Source organism: Microtus oregoni, unplaced genomic scaffold (assembly GCF_018167655.1).
Source record: "Microtus oregoni isolate MIOR12 unplaced genomic scaffold, Mior012 000017F_ref0000208, whole genome shotgun sequence".
Classification (NCBI taxonomy): Eukaryota; Metazoa; Chordata; class Mammalia; order Rodentia; family Cricetidae; genus Microtus; species Microtus oregoni.
In genome coordinates, this window is record NW_024543076.1 from 661,556 (window position 1) to 678,264 (window position 16,709).

Genomic DNA, 16,709 nt, shown 5'->3' on the forward strand with positions numbered 1-16,709 from the left:
GTGGCGGGAAGTGGCCCACCGCTCCATCAACATCCATGTAATGAATTCCTAGATCTGTATGGGCCCACACCACCAGCCACTTCACACACTGGATTTCTTATTCTTATTGTATCTCAGTTACTTTAGAGTTGACAATCTGGCTTTTTAAGTAGAATATTTGTGAACAGTATTAATATCTGTTCTTCATTTGTGAACTTGGGAAGAATTATCTTGTTCATATTTTTTTGTTGTTGCTTTGGGTGTCAGTATTATCTGTGATTCATTTGTGTTGATTCATTTAGTTGTATTTACTCACATTTCTCTGTACCAAGGCAAGGGTCAGTAAAGTTCTTAATGGGTTAGATAGGAAACAATTCGGGTTTTCAGGACTATAAGCTCTCTGCCATAGGTACTCAACACTGCTGTATAGTGTGAAAGCAACAGTAGAAAATACACAAATAAATGAATGTAACTGTTTCCAATAGAACATGGTTTACAAATACAGGCTGTGGTCTAGGGTTGGCCTGCTGTGCAGTTACTTCGATCCATTAGTATTATGTTCTGTGAATATGCCAGAGCTTGTCAATTACAGTACTTGTACTTGAGTCCAGTTCAGATTCCTTGCCTCCCACACCTAAGTTTTGAAGCATTTGTTACAATAATGCTTAAAAGTTATTTGAAATTCCCTTAAACTAACAAGTGTAAAGTAAGCAGTCATCTGCTGCAAAGGCTTCAGCCAGCGAGGACTGTTAGAGAAGAGTGTAATGGAGCTGAAGGTTAGAATCCATAGTGCCATTGTAGCGATTGCAATATTGTACATGTTAAACCCCTGTGTTTTTGGTGGTGCTGATATAGACAGGCCTGCTTGCTGCTAGTTGGTCAGAAGAAGTACAGCATAAACCAGGCATTGTAACTAATCCCAGCACTGTTAGCAGAGGCAAGATTGCTACAAGATGTTTAATACTTCATATCTGTGCTTACTGCATCTTGTTGTAATATGGGCAGCGGCGGGCTGCGTTCCCAGCACCCCGGCCGCCTGCTCGGCTAGCTTATGCCCCGAAATAACAACACACAAACTGTATTCATTTAATCACTGCTTGGCCCTTTAGCCCTAGCCCTTAATTCTCACATCCCGATCAACCCATCTCTAATAATCTGTGAGAACCGGTCTTACCGGGAAGATTCTAGCCTAGTCCATCCTGGGTCGGAGCTTCATGCCGGGAGTGGGGCATGGCGTCTCTCTCAGGCGTCTGCTCCTGAGAGGAAAGCTGTCGAGACTGAGCTCACTTCCTCTTCCTCCCAGCGTCCTGTTCTGCCTACTCCTCCCACCTATCCTCTAACCAATAAAATGGGCCAGCGCAGTGCCTTTATTAGCCAATGACCTTCCTCCATCAGCATCTCTTGATGTGTACTATGGAGTTCACATGATGAAATCATCCAACAATACCTTTTTCAGAATGCAGCCACACTGTCAAATGACCCAAGGGCTTAGGTATTAAAAGTCTGTCAAGAACCAAAGCAGCTTTCTCTTTTTCATCTGAATTTTTATGGTCGTTATGCCTTTGCTTAATTAAGCTACTTTTCTCCTTGTACATGGCTGCCTAAGTCTGTTTCTGTGTAAGTACTTGGGCTAGTAATAGACCTTGACCCTGTTGGTTTAACATGGATTCCTTGTGTATCTCACAAGAGTGTCATTTATGTAAAGTTCACGGCGTAGGTCATGGTCAAGAGTTAAGAAGGCCGGAGCCTTTAGCAGCTCCTGCAGCACAGCTCCAGGGCAGTGAGGGACTGAAGGATAATGGGTACATGTAGAGAAGCTGGAATCCGGTAGGCCAGATTCTCAGATGGAGAAGCTGCACCCCCTGGGAGCTCGGCATGTCTTCTATATACAGTTGAACAGGCTAGGCGGGAGTTTGTACAGATGAATAAAGAGGGGCTCAGTACAATTAGTAAAATTGTAGGGGAGCAGTCTTTTTTTGAACTTTTTTGAGAGGAGGAAACGGGAGGAGCTACACTGTGTACACTGTCAGCATTTGTATTCTATACCCAAGGAGAGCTGTGGCAGTCTCCATGAAACAGGCATTGTGGTTCTCTCTCTCTATATATACAGTCCCAAACAATACACATTCATTGTGGTTCTATATATATATAGCAGTCCCAAATAATACACATTCATTCACTCGGGACTTCACTCAGTCTCCAAAGTCCCCATAACTCACCATCCAGATGAAGATTGTGTTATTTATTGCACTCAAAGATCGTGTTTATCCTAAACCTCTCTTCATTCCTGCTGTATGAATATACCTGGAGAATGATGTCTAATTACATAGACATGACCATGTCTCACCTTTTGTGACCCATTGTTGGAGTAATGGTCCCATTATTGTTTTTTTTCTGAACATGTTTTTTTTTTTCCCCTTCTGGAAATCAACCCTTTGTTCTGTGATATTGACAGACCCTAGAGCTAGTCTTAGGCTTGAAGTTTGATGTATGTATTTCTTTGCTTTCTTGGTTGCAATAGTCTTCAGGTGTCTACTGGATTATATGGATTGAATGGTGTCCATTGTTAGGTGATGTTTGTGCGGGTAGAGATACTTCTGTTTTCTGGTAAGTTCTGTGCTATATATAATCACTGTGGCTTCCATAATGTCTGGTGTTAAGCCCAGGAAAATACTGTTTATCAGACTTTCTAGCAGCCAACTCTTAGTTGCTTTTTTTTTTTTTTTTTTTGGTTTTTAGAGACAGGGTTTCTCTCTAGCTTTGGAGCCTGTCCTGGAGCTAGCTCTGTAGACCAGGCTGGCCTCGAACTCACAGAGATCCTCCTGCCTCTGCCTCCCGAGTGCTGGGATTAAAGGCGTGCGCCACCACTGCCCGGCTTCTTAGTTGCTTTTTCTTAATTCTTACTAGTTGTGGTTTATGGTATTTAATTTGAAGCTTGTAAGCTTGTGTATTAGTTTTGTTTATTGAGATAGGATCTCTGTAGTTCAGGCTACCCTTGAACTCATCATAAAGTCTAGGCTGGGCTCAAACTCAATGGCATTTCTGCTCAGCTCCAAAAAGCTGGAACTACAGGCACTGAGTTGTCACATCAGACAGGGAATATTGTGTTTTCTTGAAAGTCCCTTTTCTTTTGGGTAATGTGGAAAGGACATTTTCTCTTGTGTATTGGCTCACGGACTCATTTTTCTTTCTATTATTATAGGGACAAGCTGTGGGGTGTTTGTGTCTCCATCCTGGCTCTCCTCCCTCGAGTCCTCAGGTTGATGCTGCAGAGTCTGCGGGTGAACAGAGCTGCTTCCGAGGAGCTGCCTGTTGTGGGCCAGCTGCTCCGCCTGCTGCTTCAGCACGCTCCCCTTAGGACACACATGCTCGCCAATGCCATCCTAGTGCAGCAGATCATCAAGAATATCACGGTAGGCAGCACAAACCTAGTGCTTGTCCTTAGTAGGGGAGGAGGCTTTGTGTGTGGTGGGTGGGGGGTGCTTTTGAGAGTGAGGTTCCTGTGTCCAACTGTTTACCTTCTTTGTCTCTGATTCAGAACCAGTCTTTTAAAAATATAGACTGAAAGCACTCAAGGAGTTTGGTTTTTTAGGCACTGGAAGCATAGCTACCAGGGTTGTGAGACACTATTGAGTGGTTACGATGGCAGCTCTTCCCATTTTCTATAGTCAGACTTAGTCCTCTATCTATTAAGATTGGATTGATGTAGGTTTGGGTGACTTAAATGAGAATAGTCAACTCATTAGTGTATCTGACATTTATTAAGTGCTACCCAAATGTTTGGTATCATAAACCAATAAATAATAAGTTTTGTTTTTGTTTTTTAAAACAGGGTTTCTCTTTGTAACAGCCCTGGCTGTCCTAGAATTCACTTTGTAGACCAGGCTGGCCTTGAACTCACTGAGATCCGCCAGCCTCTGCCTCTGAGTGCTGGGAATAAAGGTGTGAGCCATCACACACTCAGCCAGTTTTTTAAGCTCTCAGGGACAATTTCATTAAAAGTTTGAGGAGAAAAAAATTGCAGGCATAAGCTGTAAATCTTGGCAGCTCTGTGACAGAAGGGAAGAAAGTCCTGCCCTTTAGTTAAGGGTCTGAGAAAGCTGACAGATTGAGCCTTGAGGCACACATTGCAAGGGCGGGGGTGGGGGTGGGTAATAAGCTGTGGTACAGCATCGGAGAGTGAGTGAGAAGGCCCAGCATGCCATGGGGTGCACACCCAGGCTTTGGCTAGTACCAGAGAAAAGGGCAGTGATAGAAGAAAAAGGAGAATGAAGCCTTTACCAGAGCCTCTACACCTGGCTGTCAGGGTAGCTTTGTGCTAGAGGATCCCTTAGGAATTTGGCTTGAGTGTATGGGTGATTTAGGGTTTATTCACACATGTTAATAGGTACGTGCTTTGACTTTTCTAAGTCTTCGTAGAAGCAGTGGACAATGTGCAGTGTGATAATTTAGACACAACAGTAGAAGGCAAGAAAAGTCAGTGACTTGGATTAGTCAGCCTCCGTAAAAGAGAAAGAAAAAGATTGTTAGTTGGCCCTGCAGGACTGATCTATTGACATTAGTGAGAAAATCATGAAATCTAATGCTGTGAGGAAGGGATAAGGGTAGAGCTGGTTGGCTGTAAAAACTTGTATTAGTTTCCAGCATGTCCAGGAGGGAGCAGATTCAGTAAGAACTCATTACATTTAGGCCAGGCAGTGGTGGCACATACCTTTAATCCCAGCACTTGGGAGGCAGAGGCAGGTGGATCTCTTGTGAGTTCGAGGCCAGCCTGGTCTACAGAGCTAGTTCCAGGACAGGAACCAAAGTTGCAGTGAAACCCTGTCTTGAAAAAAAAAAAAAAAAACTCATTACACTTATGGGCACATACTGTTTTTCTTTTCACACTGACCATATAAGAGACCCAATTTAAAATAAAAGACTATTTGACAGTTTAAGAGGGTGTGGTCTTTTATCATGAAGCACTGTGGCTGGGGTGACTCTCTGGCAATGGGAGTTTGATGGGAGGTATTTACATCTCAGTGGGTCAGGAAGTAGAGAGCTTGGGCCAGAAGTAGGCTCAGTGTAACTCAAGTTCTGAACTTCCAAGACAGCAACATTATGTGGGGACCAATTAGTGAAACACCTGAGCCATTTCATAATTTCAGACTGTATAGAACCTAAAGAGGAATTTTCACCAGCTGTAGCAACACCCAATAGTTGATTGTTTTGTAATTTCCTCTGGTTTATAGATGGAGGATCCATGAAAAGTGTGTTCAGGTAGTACAGTTACCAGGTTAAATGGCCTTTTTTTTCTTTGCAGACTTTGAAGAGTGGTACTGTTCAGGAGCAGTGGCTTACTGACTTACATTACTGCTTTAGCGTGTACATCAGTGGCCATCCCCAGGGGCCTAGTATATTGAATGCATTGTATTGAAGAAGCACCGTGGTACCTCCTGTTTGAGATTGTTCATGCACATCCATTTTATTTTGGAAAAGTCTGATGTAATGTTTGACATTAAAGCTAAACTTTACAAGAAGTTGTTCACGAACTCCTTTTGTACCGAAGTGGGAAAATCAGGCCTAAGAGTTCTTAGTGCACTCTCATTGTCTGTCTGGAGTGCACAGCTTGCATTTCCTAAAAGCTGCATGTTTACAGGACATGATGATCTAGGGTTCCTTCATTCACTTAGCAGCAAATTAGCTGAATCTTTGTGAGCCATCCAGGCAAACCCGTTTCCATAATTTTGAATATAATCTACTAAACCAAAAGTCAAGGTCATTAATAAGGTAAACCCTTGCTTCCTGTTCTTTAGTGCTAGCACAGGAGCGGCCTGGCGTCATTTGTGCCTCTGTGAAAGCCCATAATCACTTAGACTTTAAGCCAAGTATTCTTAGAGGGCTAGAATGTGGGTTTCTTTTCTAAAAGAAATTAGTTGGGGAAAGACTGCTTTCTTCAGCAAGTTGTCAGAAGATGCAAAGCAGACGAGAGACCTACTTTGACTCACTCTGCTCTGAACCCTGCCCTACTGCTTTCTTGATACTGTGTTATTATTGGTGCTACTCAGCAGTGAAGTGTTGGAGGAGGTCTCTTGTTGGTTCCCGCCACCTGGCTAGCTTAGACCTGAAACAATCACACAGAAACACTATTATTTAAATCACTGCTTGGCCCATTAGCTCTAGCTTCTTATTGGCTAATTCTAACATATGAATTTGACCCATTTCTATTAATCTGTGTATCGCCATGTGGGCTAAAGCCCAGGCATCTGTCTCTGGTGAGGCTCCATTGCCTCTCTCCGACTCCTCCCTCCTTTCTCCCAGCATACAGCCTAGCTTTCCCCACCTAGTTCTGTTCTTCCCTACCATAGGCTCAAAGCAGTTCTTTATTCATTAACCAATAAAAGCAACACATAGACAGATGGATCTCCCACACCGTTTCCCCTTTAAATGTAAACAAACCTTTACAGACAATATTTGGGAAAGAGTGAGCACATGGCTGCAGCTTGTACCCTTCCAGGGCCAGTTTGGAAATTGACAACTGTAAGGAATTAACAGAGTGTATTTTCAGCCTCCTGGGCAGTTTCTAAAGGCAAACACTAGACCATGATTTTGATTTAAAATGTGATGTTCATCACATTATGTTCCAGGAAATTAAGGAGTTAAAGGTGCTGGCTGTGGCACAGGTTTCCCATCTGAGAGCTTCTCTAGAGGGAAAAAAACAGGCCTGTGCCTAGCTGTCCGAAATCCCAACCAGCAGCGGCTCAGTGCAGGTGTTGTTGGTTACGCTGTTGGTTGCCATCAGTTCTCCTTTCCAGCCTCCTGGCGGTGAGGCGCACAGCGAGGCACTCCATACGAGCAGAGTCTGCTCTGGTGTACGCCAGGAGGAAACATTTGTCTTTGGAGTTGCTACCTCGTAATCCGGATAATAAGGCTCTAGGTATGGAAAGTGAAGTGTTCCCATGAGTAACAGCGGTTGATAGAGCAGAACTCCACACTGGTTCTGCTTTTCCCCCAGGGTCAAAGCTTTGGCTTGTTCTTTGACTGACTGGCTGGTTGCAGATTATAAGAAAACTTCTTTGATCTTCCAATGTTGTCAAGATGTATAGACTGCAGACTGTGGACTGTTAAAAGCAAATGGATATTTATATTATTGATCTTAATGAAGAGAGAAGTTCTTTGTGCTGAGGAGAAAGGATTTGGAGTGGAGTTATCCCTGGACCCAAGGAAGGTGGTGAGCTTAGATGCAGATGACTGGTTCTTCCTCACCTCACTGTGGGTGTGTCTTCAAAACAGTGTCCTGGGTTGTAAGTGAAAACTAGGTCTTGAGTGGGAAGGACATGCTAGTATGCCTATCTTTATGCCGTTCACATGGCACACGTCATTTATACATATCTTTGAATTCCTGTGCCACATACTTTTGTAAGTCTAACAGAAAAATTAGGTTTGTTTGAAGGAATGACAGCAGGAATCTCAGGCTTTTCTCCCCTCTTTAGAGGCTCTCAGTATGTGGTCTAGGCTAGCTTTGAACTCATAACCCTCCTGCCTCAATCTCCTGATAGTTGGAATTTCAGTACTACACCTGGCTGTCAACATTGGTTTCTTGAGTAACATTATTAGGCTGCAACAAAAACATTAGTTTTACACACCATAATAACTGACAGCCACAAAAATGGCAGGTGGGAAAAACTTGCTGAAGATGTGTCTTACTCATAATGTCATGCGAAAGATAAAAGTAAGTATGAAATATGGGCATTTTGGGGGAAGGAACACAGGTTAATTTCCCTGAGTTTAAATTACTGCTTTTAGAACATGGGCACTGGAAACTGGTATCTTGAAATAAGTTGTCATCTATATTCCGCTCCAAAGGTGGAGGAATATATTGGGTTCCAATAGAGGACCATTACCAATAACCACGTGATCCTTGGTCATTGCTCTTGCTAGTGGGAGCCCGCTAAGGAGATGGGCACAGGTAGCTATGCATCCGTACAGAACTAGGTTGAAACCCAGTAATGGTGTATGTGTGGAAGATTGCTGAGAGCAGGTTGCTTATTTGGGTTTCATGCATGCCCAGCAATAGTCCAGGGAGCCTGCATCTTGGGATTTCCATCACTCTCTCCCTTTCTATGTGTAAAGCCTGAGGAGGGCACTTCCTGAATTGGAACGACAACATGTACATTGCCCAGCAAAATTTTTTAAAAAAAATTGAATAGCCCAAATCGAACAAAATTTGAAAAACCTTAGCACCACTAAATTCTTAAAGCAAAAAGCAAACAACTCAGTAGAGTTAATGCTTTTCTTTATGGTTCAACCACTTGATTCCATGTTTTAGGGCCTTCTATGTAAGTTCCAGTCACTGAAATGATTGATAGACACGTTTTCCAGTTAAACCTTAGTTTACTACTAAGTGTTTTGTGCTTAATGTGGATGTACTTGGGTCTAACAGCCTGTGTTGCCCCAAATTTGGGGCTAAACAGATTGTTTTGTTTGATTTCAGACAAGTCAGAAATTTGCAAGACAAACACACTGCTTGTTCCATGAAGTCATTAAAAAGTCTAAAGTATGTCTTTGCATTTACTCAGTCTTTAAGCACCTCTAGGCTGCCAAACATCTTCATTTTTAAGGGCCAGTGGTAAATATGGATTTGAGGGGAATAATCTGATTGCCTACTTTGTATTTAATTATATCTAAATGCCATATATCTCATAGTTTCATATGACAGTTCTTACTTTGAAATATTTCCAGTCCAGTATAAGGACAGTCATGCCACGCAACTGTGGCCCTTGATTCCTTTGAAAGTTTCCAGCTACCCCACCTGCTACTCTCTGATCAGCCTGCCTTGTGTTACATGAATTAGCCAACTCTTATTAAAGATTTTGCAGTAATTACTCTGCTTTTCCCCACCAAAAACTAAATGAACAGTAAAGTTCATGCTGACAGTCATTGTTCACCTTCTAGATACTCTCTGTTCTGCAGGATGGCCCTGTAGATTACAGAGGGGGGGAGCGTGTTGCCATGGCCACCTGTGAAGACAGGCCAGACCTGGCATTAGCTGCTGACAGCCCTGAACTTATCACCCACTCTTAATGCTGGCCTGAAGGAAGAGGCCCTGAGTAAAACTCCCATGTCTGGTGAGGGAAAAGAAGTCCCCTGTGCTGCTGCTGGGGGTGCAAGCGTGCTATTGAGCCTGACAGAATGCGCTCTAATGGTGTGTGTGGCCTTCCATCTGTGGGGAGGAAGCTGAAGTCAAGGATTCTAACACACTCCTTTGAAGAAAGTCTGAAGAATGAAATAAAAGATCAATAATAGATAGCTACCATTTATATTTCTATTGGAGGTACTATTAATTGGTTTTTAGTTGTGAAAATTATTTGCCTCTTAAAGATGTTTATTGTAGTAATCCATGAAAAGGGGAAGTCAAAAGGATCATGGGAAAACTCATCCAGTTCTCTCCCCGCATGCCCTGCCAGTGTAGTGGCTGCCTTACCTGGACTGAGATGCAGCACAGCAGGGCCTTTGGAAGGCTTGGGGGCATGATGTACTTTCCCATCTTGAGGGCAACCTGCAACCAACCAGCAAGGCACCTATGTGTTAGTGCTCCCTGTGACCTACCAAGTTCTGAGTTCTCACTGAGGTGAGGGCTTGCTGGTGCCTGCCCAGCAAGGCATGTGTGGGAATAGGATATACTTTATAAGTGGTACTAGAAATGCTTCAGATTTTGGAGTTGGTTGGTTTGGCTATTTGCATGAACCTTTCTGGCTGAGTACCCCTAATCCAGTGGTTCAAAAGCTGAAATTATTCAGAATCAGAAACCTAATGATCACAGACATTGTAGGCTGGGAGCGGACAAATCGAAATGCTGTCTAAACTGCAAGGGATGTTCCTAAAGGTGCCTGGGCTCTGTTTCTCTATTGAGCAGCTATCCAAAGTGCAAGGATAACTGGACTGATTTATTCTGGGGGCCTTTTGTAGAGCTGGTAATAGTTCAGGTTACAGCCACTCATCTGTTCAGTTCTGCATGCCTGGGTTGTGGGCCTTTGCGTAGAAGAGCAACACTGCTACCTCAGCCCAGAATGGCCAAAGGGACACAGGGTCTCAGGGCCCGGTGGGTTAATGTGAGGGGAGGGCCCAAGCAGACATCTGAGAGGTCTGAGTGGTGAGGCTTTTAGTCTGGGAACTAAGAGGAGGTGCTCTGGCTGGAAGGAGGGCATTATACTGATTAGTGAAAATTCTCCTGGTGACTGAAAATAGGACTTTTTTTTTTTTAAACAAACTCTGGATGGAGAGTTGTCCAGTTAAGTCTTATTGCAGACTGGTGTGGCACTCAGGATCGCGAGTGTTTGTTGCAGAGTACCCAGAATACTTACCATAGATCTGCCTGAGCACTGAGTGCCTTGCAGACTTCGTGGCTGACATGCCTTTGGGTGGACTTTTGGATGTTCTGCTTACTGTGACGGACTTTGGGAACCTGTGTTCCACTTCTGTCCTCCAGACCTGAAGGAGCAGGACTGTGCACACTTGGGTACATCTGAGCATGTCTCCGGCTCTGAGCTGCTTCACGTGCAGAAGACGAGGCAGGTGTTTCCTGAGCTGGTATCTGGTAGGGTCAGAGGACAGGCTGTCAGACCCTGCAGTGCTGACAGCTGAGGCAGTGGAACAAGCTCCCACCCCGACTTCAGCACCCACACTGAGTGAGGTGTCACACATGAGCCAGGAGCTGGGTGTTTGGGAGGCTCTCCATGGCTGCTGGGATTCCCTGGGTGTAAATGGGGAGTAGATGCTTACTAGGCAGAGAAAGGCACTCCAGACAGCAGAATTGGTACAAGCAGAAATGGGGCATCTATGCCCAAAACATGTGGTCAAAGCACCATGAGCTTGGTTAGGGGAAGGATCTACGGCTGAGCCATGCTGTAGGAGCCAACAGTGTCGATCATGGAATATTCCAGTCACCATCCTAGGGCTTGAGTCCTGGGGAGGCACATTTTAGGACATTTGTAATGACTAAGCATCTTGGGAAGGTGACGCCAAACCCAGAATTTTGTGGCCTTGCACTGCTAATGGGTCTGCCCCACTCATGATGGCACACATGGACATAAACACCTCAGATATAGTCAAGTCTTAATTGTTAATAAAAATTACAATTTTAAGACTCATTTTGGGGGTAGGGGCTAAGGTCGCATCTTCTCACTCCATCCCTGTCTTCTAGCTCTTTCCTGGACACATTCCCTACAAAGACAGCCAGGATTTCATGAACCAGAGTGTCAAGTCCTGTCCCTTTATCCCTTTCATTTGGGCTTGGTGCCAGACATTGTCCACGGACAGGCAGTACTTTGGGTTTCTGTAGATAAGCGGAGAACAGCTGAAACAGAATCACTCAGTGTGCTTTCCCACGGGCCCTTCGAGCCCTGATGTCCCATCTCAGGTAGGCACAATGGTGGAGCCCAAGCAAACCTGCATAATCACCTGCCCAGGTGGGCGTGCGCTGTGAGTCCCCGTTCCTGAGGGAATGACTGGGCTCATTTACTCTGGACACTCGGTGACAGAATCTGTCAACCTTGGACTCTTCAAAGGGACCCAAGCAGACAGTCTGAGGAGAGACCTTTCAGCTAGGGAACAGCTGTGGCCTGAAAGGGTAAGCCTTGCTGTTTTCAGTAAAGATGCTTAAAGCAAAGTTTCCTTGGCTGCTAGCCAGTGCATGTGCTGGCATGATTCCCCAAATGGAGAAATAGTGGCTATTCTCACCTGTGACTTGGCATGGGGGTGACCATCTTAAAGTCAGTACTCGTGCCTTCTAGCTCTGGAATGTTGGTAAGCCAACAAATCTCCTTGTGCCTCAGTTTCCTGATTTGTGGGATGAGGTGAGGACAGACCTACCTCACCGTGGTTTGAGGATTTGGCCCAGTAAATGCAGTGACAGCAGCAGCTGATGCAGAACTGTTCCCTGATGTGGACCACCCCTTCTCTAACTTCAAAGAGGAGCACAAGTCCCCTCTGCCTACCACCATCCTCATAATCGCAGCAAACACACTAGTGATGAAGGCCCTCGGATGTGGGCCAGTCACAGTCAAGTGCTACTATAGGCACTAGTCATTTTCCTGAGCGTTTGTGTCCTTGTCTGGATGGCCTCCTTGGGGTGACTGGAGCCACGGGAGCTTGGGCACATTATTCAAAGCCTGGACGAGCACAAATGAGAAGGCCTGGCTCTGGGTTGTGTCGTCTTCGGCAGGGTGTTCCCGGAGGCCTTTCTCTCTGTTGGCTGCTGTGCTCCCTGCTAGTACTGTTTTTCTGCCCCCCCCTCCCTCTGATGGGCTGTGACACACTACATATGCAGTTCCCAGTGACTTGCTGTTACCGTCTCCCCAGCATTAGAGGCCACATAACTCCTGTGTTGTCACCAAGGACAGTTTCACTTGGATAGAGTGGAGACCCAGTGTGAAGGAGACTGATACAGGAAAATCTGCCCCTACCCTAGAGGTAATCAGGCTCCGCACATCCCAGTCCTATGACCTAGCCTCCACCCCAGATTTTAGGCCCCAGCTCAGTCTGTGTGTGATGGTGGTTCAAATAGGTTCATAGATTTCAGCATAATGATCTTGTATATCTAAGCACTGGTTTAGATATTTGTAGTATGACAAATTCCTGGATTAGAAATTAAAAAAAAAATACCTTGTGATACGACAGGACAGGTAAAGGCACCTGTTACCAAGCCCAATGTCCTTCCTATGTTTAATTCCTGGGACCCACATGATAGGAGAGAACCAGTTCCTGCAAGTTGTCCTTTGATCTACACACACACACACGATAAACATTAAAATATTCTTAAAAAAAAAAAAGATTCTGGGGCTGAAGAGATGGCTCAGTGGTTAAGAGCACTGACTGCTCTTCCAAAGGTCCTGGGTTCAATTTCTAGCACACATGGCTCACAACTGTCTGTAACTCCAGTTCCAGGGAAACCAATAACCTCACACAGACATACATGTAGGCAAAACACCAATGCACATAAAATAAAAATAAATAAATTAAAAAAAATAAAAGAAGATCCTATATATGATGCTCCAGAGTTTACAAAGCATGCAGCAGTCTCATGTACTGGAGTTGATAAATCCCACTTTACAAACAGGAAAACTGAGGGTCAAGGGAGGCCCAGGGATTTGCTTAGTTAGTCGCTGTCAGAACCGCAGCGGAAAACTGGGCTTGTTCTGTACTGCCCTGTCCTCGGCACGTACCTCTACAGAAAAAATCTTCCATTTTACTTAAACCATGTGAAGTGCTGGGAGGGAGAGGTATACATCCATGGGAAGAAGGCTCCATCCAGTTGCCTCTATCCTGAACACAGCTCACCAGAACACAAAAGACAGCACAGGACTTAACAACAGCAGGCCGGTGGCGGGCTGCAGTCCCTGGCCCTCTTACCTTCGCCAAGCTCGCTGGATGACTGCTGCGGCCTTGTTCTTTCTGCGGAATAGCTCTTTCCTACTCCGCTCCCTCTGGATTATCTGCAGGCGCTGCTCTACAGGGAGAAGGTGGATATTCACACTCTGTCCAGGAAGGGGTCCATGGACCACATCTCTCTCTGGAGATGCCCGGGCATCCTCACACAGCTTCTTGCATCCTGACCTCAACTCTTCTGTACGGAGTGGCAGATCTGAGGAGACCCCTCCTACAAGCTTGTCCGGGGTCACCTTGTTTCTTGGTGTGCGGTGATGGAGAGGGCTCTGTTCAGTACAGGCAACGTCCCTCCTGGCACTGCCAGGCCGGCTGGACCCAGCTGGGGAGCACCTGTCTCTGAGCTGGTGGGTGCGCCTTTTCTGGGAAGCACCTCTGGACCTGGGTGCCCTGTCCTGCCTCCTGCTTGCCTTCCTGGGGCTGTCCTGCTGGGATGCACTTGCAGGGCTGGAGTCCTCTCCTTTCTCAGCAGGCTGGGCTGACCCAAAGGACAAGGGCTGCCTGGCCCTGCTTGGTCCCTCCACGCATTGGTGCTCGCCATTGGTCTCACCTCTGCACTTCTCCACAGAGGATGCTCCCTGATGCCTGGCGCCATCACCACCTTCATGGGATCTGAGGTGCACATAGGCAGAGGGGCCTCTGCAGTGTTCCCTGGGTGTTTCTTGGGTAGACAAGAAAAATTAGAATAACAATCAGTGTCTAATACTTTCAGGTGAGGGCTGCTGTGTTCATCTGTTCACAAGAAAGATGCAGACATTTCCGGTAGCATCACAGTAACAATGGTAATGTAACAGTAACACAATAACACAGAACAAAACTCCTTTTTTCCCTAGCAATCTGATGAGTTAGGCAGCCAGAAAGCATTCTGTTTCTCTCTAGAAATACCCATTAAAATAGCAGGAACATCCTTTTAAACGTACCTTCTTGCTTTAAAAAAAATAAAGGGATTCTGGATGCAGAAAAGAAAATTTGAAAGGCAGAGTGACGAGGGCGTGAACTGAATCCACCAGTGTCCGCTGTCCAGCAATGGGGCAGGTCAGGGGTGGCCTTATTAGACACTTGGCTGTGTCAAAACAGAGCCTTGCAGGTAGCATGTGAACTGGAGTGGAGATCCTGCAAGCAGCCGGAGGCTCTCAAAAGACACAAGCCGCATTACAGTGTGCTTGCCAGCACCAGGAGATGAAGACCATGTGTCTCTACCTAGACTCTGGATGGGTGGAGTCTCCCTTGTGAACTTGAACCCAGTTTTGTATTCCATGTGGGTTCAGTGTGTATTTCTTAACCTTAGGACACATTAATATACAAACTGGTCTCAGGGTGAGGTATCCCAGGATGGCCCACAAAAAGCATAGGCGATATTGCTTTTGTGTGTCATGTCCTCAACTAAACATATGCAGGGGGTCTTCTGAAGGAAATTATCATGGTCCAAAATTATAAAGGGCACAAGGGCAGAGTTTGCCTTGAATGACAGTTAATGTACAACATGGAGGGATTAGGTCTCCCAGAAGTTTGGTAAACATACATGAGATTAAAAATATGCAAAAAGATATGTCTGAAAAAAGTGAACGAAACACAGAGCAAAAAACCCAATTCAATGAAGACAGCACCAATGTAAACATCAGGCAGGAACTTGTGCTTCTGGGGAGGCAGAGTTGACACATGCCTCCACGGAGGATGGTGGAGATGCAGAACAAAAGGATACCATCCATAGGACGTGCTGAGGAGCCAGCAACAGAAACAGGAAGAACTGAGACTCAGGTGGTTCTGGTGAGGAAGGCCTGTACAGATCCCAAGGTCTGACGGTCAATTTTTCAGCTTAGAACCTGCTACTGGTTTGGGGCTGGGACCCTGAACAGCCCAAGGAGACAAGGTGACCTGGCAGTAGCTTAACAGCTGCCACAGCTCAGCTCTGGGGCGGATCACAGGATCTTGAATTGCTGGCCCAGTGTTTCCTTCTCAGCTGGAAATGTATGGGCTCATGAGCCAAGTCAGCAGAGCAATAGTAAGTGAGAAGAATAGATGAGATTACATGTTATAAACATTATCAGGTATCATATGTGTGAGAATATCTATTGTGCTTTGAATAAGAATGTTCCCCATAGATCCATATATTTGAGCAGCTGGCCCCCAGTTTGGGAGAGGTTAGGAGATGTGGCCTTGTTGAAGGTATGCCACTGAAGGTGGGTTCTGAGGTTTCAAAAGACCACAGTAATCCTAGTTAGCGCTCTCTCTCTCTCTCTCTCTCTCTCTCTCTCCTCTCCTCTCCTCTCCTCTCCTCTCCTCTCCTCTCCTCTAGCACCATGCATGTCTGCCTGCCCGCTGTTATGCTCCCCATCATGAGGGCATGGACTTGCCCTCTGAAACTGTAAGCTCCAAAAAACTTTATACATTGCCTTGGTCATGCTGTCTATTCACAGCAACAGGAAAGTAACTAAGACATATATTCAGATAATGTTTCCAGAAATGGGTTTTAAAATAAGTGTAATTTAAAAATTATTACACTTAGTGAGTGTGTGTGTGAGGACAATTTGCAGAACTTCATTTTTCCTTCTACCATGTGGGTTCTGGAGCTTGAACTCAGGCTTGATAGCACTTTAACCCATTGATCCATCTCTCCAGACAAACTATTCTTAGTGTAAAAGAATATGGTACTTGTTATAGAGGGTTTTGTGTGTACATGCATGCATGTTTCTCCTATATCTATTCAATTGTGCAAAGTAAACACAGAAAATATAACCCAGGAATAAAAGCACATTTTCCCACGGGGTGAGGGGTGAGGTGGGAATGGCCCCCGTGGATGGGTACTGCTGCTCACCTGTTAGCACTGTGAGGGACATGGGTAGCTGGAGAACCGCTGGGACAACTCCCGCTGCTCACTGCTGGAGAGGGAAACGGCACAGCCACTTGAAAGGGAGAGTGGCGGTTTCTCACAAAGCCAGCATGTGTTCCCCATTGCTGCTCGCTAGTTGTCTCACCTCTGCCCTCTCCACAGACCAAGCTCCCTCACACCTACCATCATCAATGCCTTTACGGGGCCTGACACACACGTAGGTAAAGAGACACTCCTACCAGATTCCCAGGGAAGATAAAGCAAATTTGGTATTTACCCAAGAATTCTCTCCACCTCCCCTAGGCAGCTCTACTCTTGTGGCATTCTCCTACTCTCCAAGCTGCCACCACTGCCTGAGTACCGACCCCATCTGGTCCTTCTGATCCCTCCACTCAGACACAGTCATCTTTTTGATAATCATGACTGCTTACATCCCCACAGCCTACATCTGCACAGTGCTGTGGAATGTCCTTAATTT

The 16,709-nt window shown here is 45.5% G+C and overlaps 2 protein-coding genes across 5 annotated transcripts in view; one reads left to right on the forward strand and one right to left on the reverse strand.

The window, feature by feature from the left end:
• Positions 1-5,511, forward strand: part of Tex10 (testis expressed 10) — a 39,226-nt gene extending 33,715 nt beyond the window's left edge. The window contains exons 14-15 of one of the 2 annotated variants that reach the window (XM_041667905.1): positions 3,182-3,392; positions 5,282-5,510. In XM_041667905.1, the coding sequence (XP_041523839.1) occupies positions 3,182-3,392; positions 5,282-5,395 (325 nt within the window). In that variant the 3' untranslated portion in view covers positions 5,396-5,510. Of the gene's footprint in view, positions 1-3,181; positions 3,393-5,281 lie in introns of both variants that reach the window. The other variant, XM_041667906.1, reaches the window with a different exon arrangement.
• A 500-nt stretch (positions 5,512-6,011) lies between these two features.
• Invs (inversin) overlaps positions 6,012-16,709 on the reverse strand; it is a 146,866-nt gene continuing 136,168 nt past the window's right edge. For 2 of the 3 annotated variants that reach the window (XM_041667843.1, XM_041667845.1), the window contains 4 exons: positions 13,369-14,062; positions 10,323-10,552; positions 9,443-9,517; positions 6,012-7,079 (listed from right to left, as the gene is read on the reverse strand). In XM_041667843.1, the coding sequence (XP_041523777.1) occupies positions 6,976-7,079; positions 9,443-9,517; positions 10,323-10,552; positions 13,369-14,062 (1,103 nt within the window). In that variant the 3' untranslated portion in view covers positions 6,012-6,975. The remainder of the gene's footprint in view (positions 7,080-9,442; positions 9,518-10,322; positions 10,553-13,368; positions 14,063-16,709) is intronic. The other variant, XM_041667844.1, reaches the window with a different exon arrangement.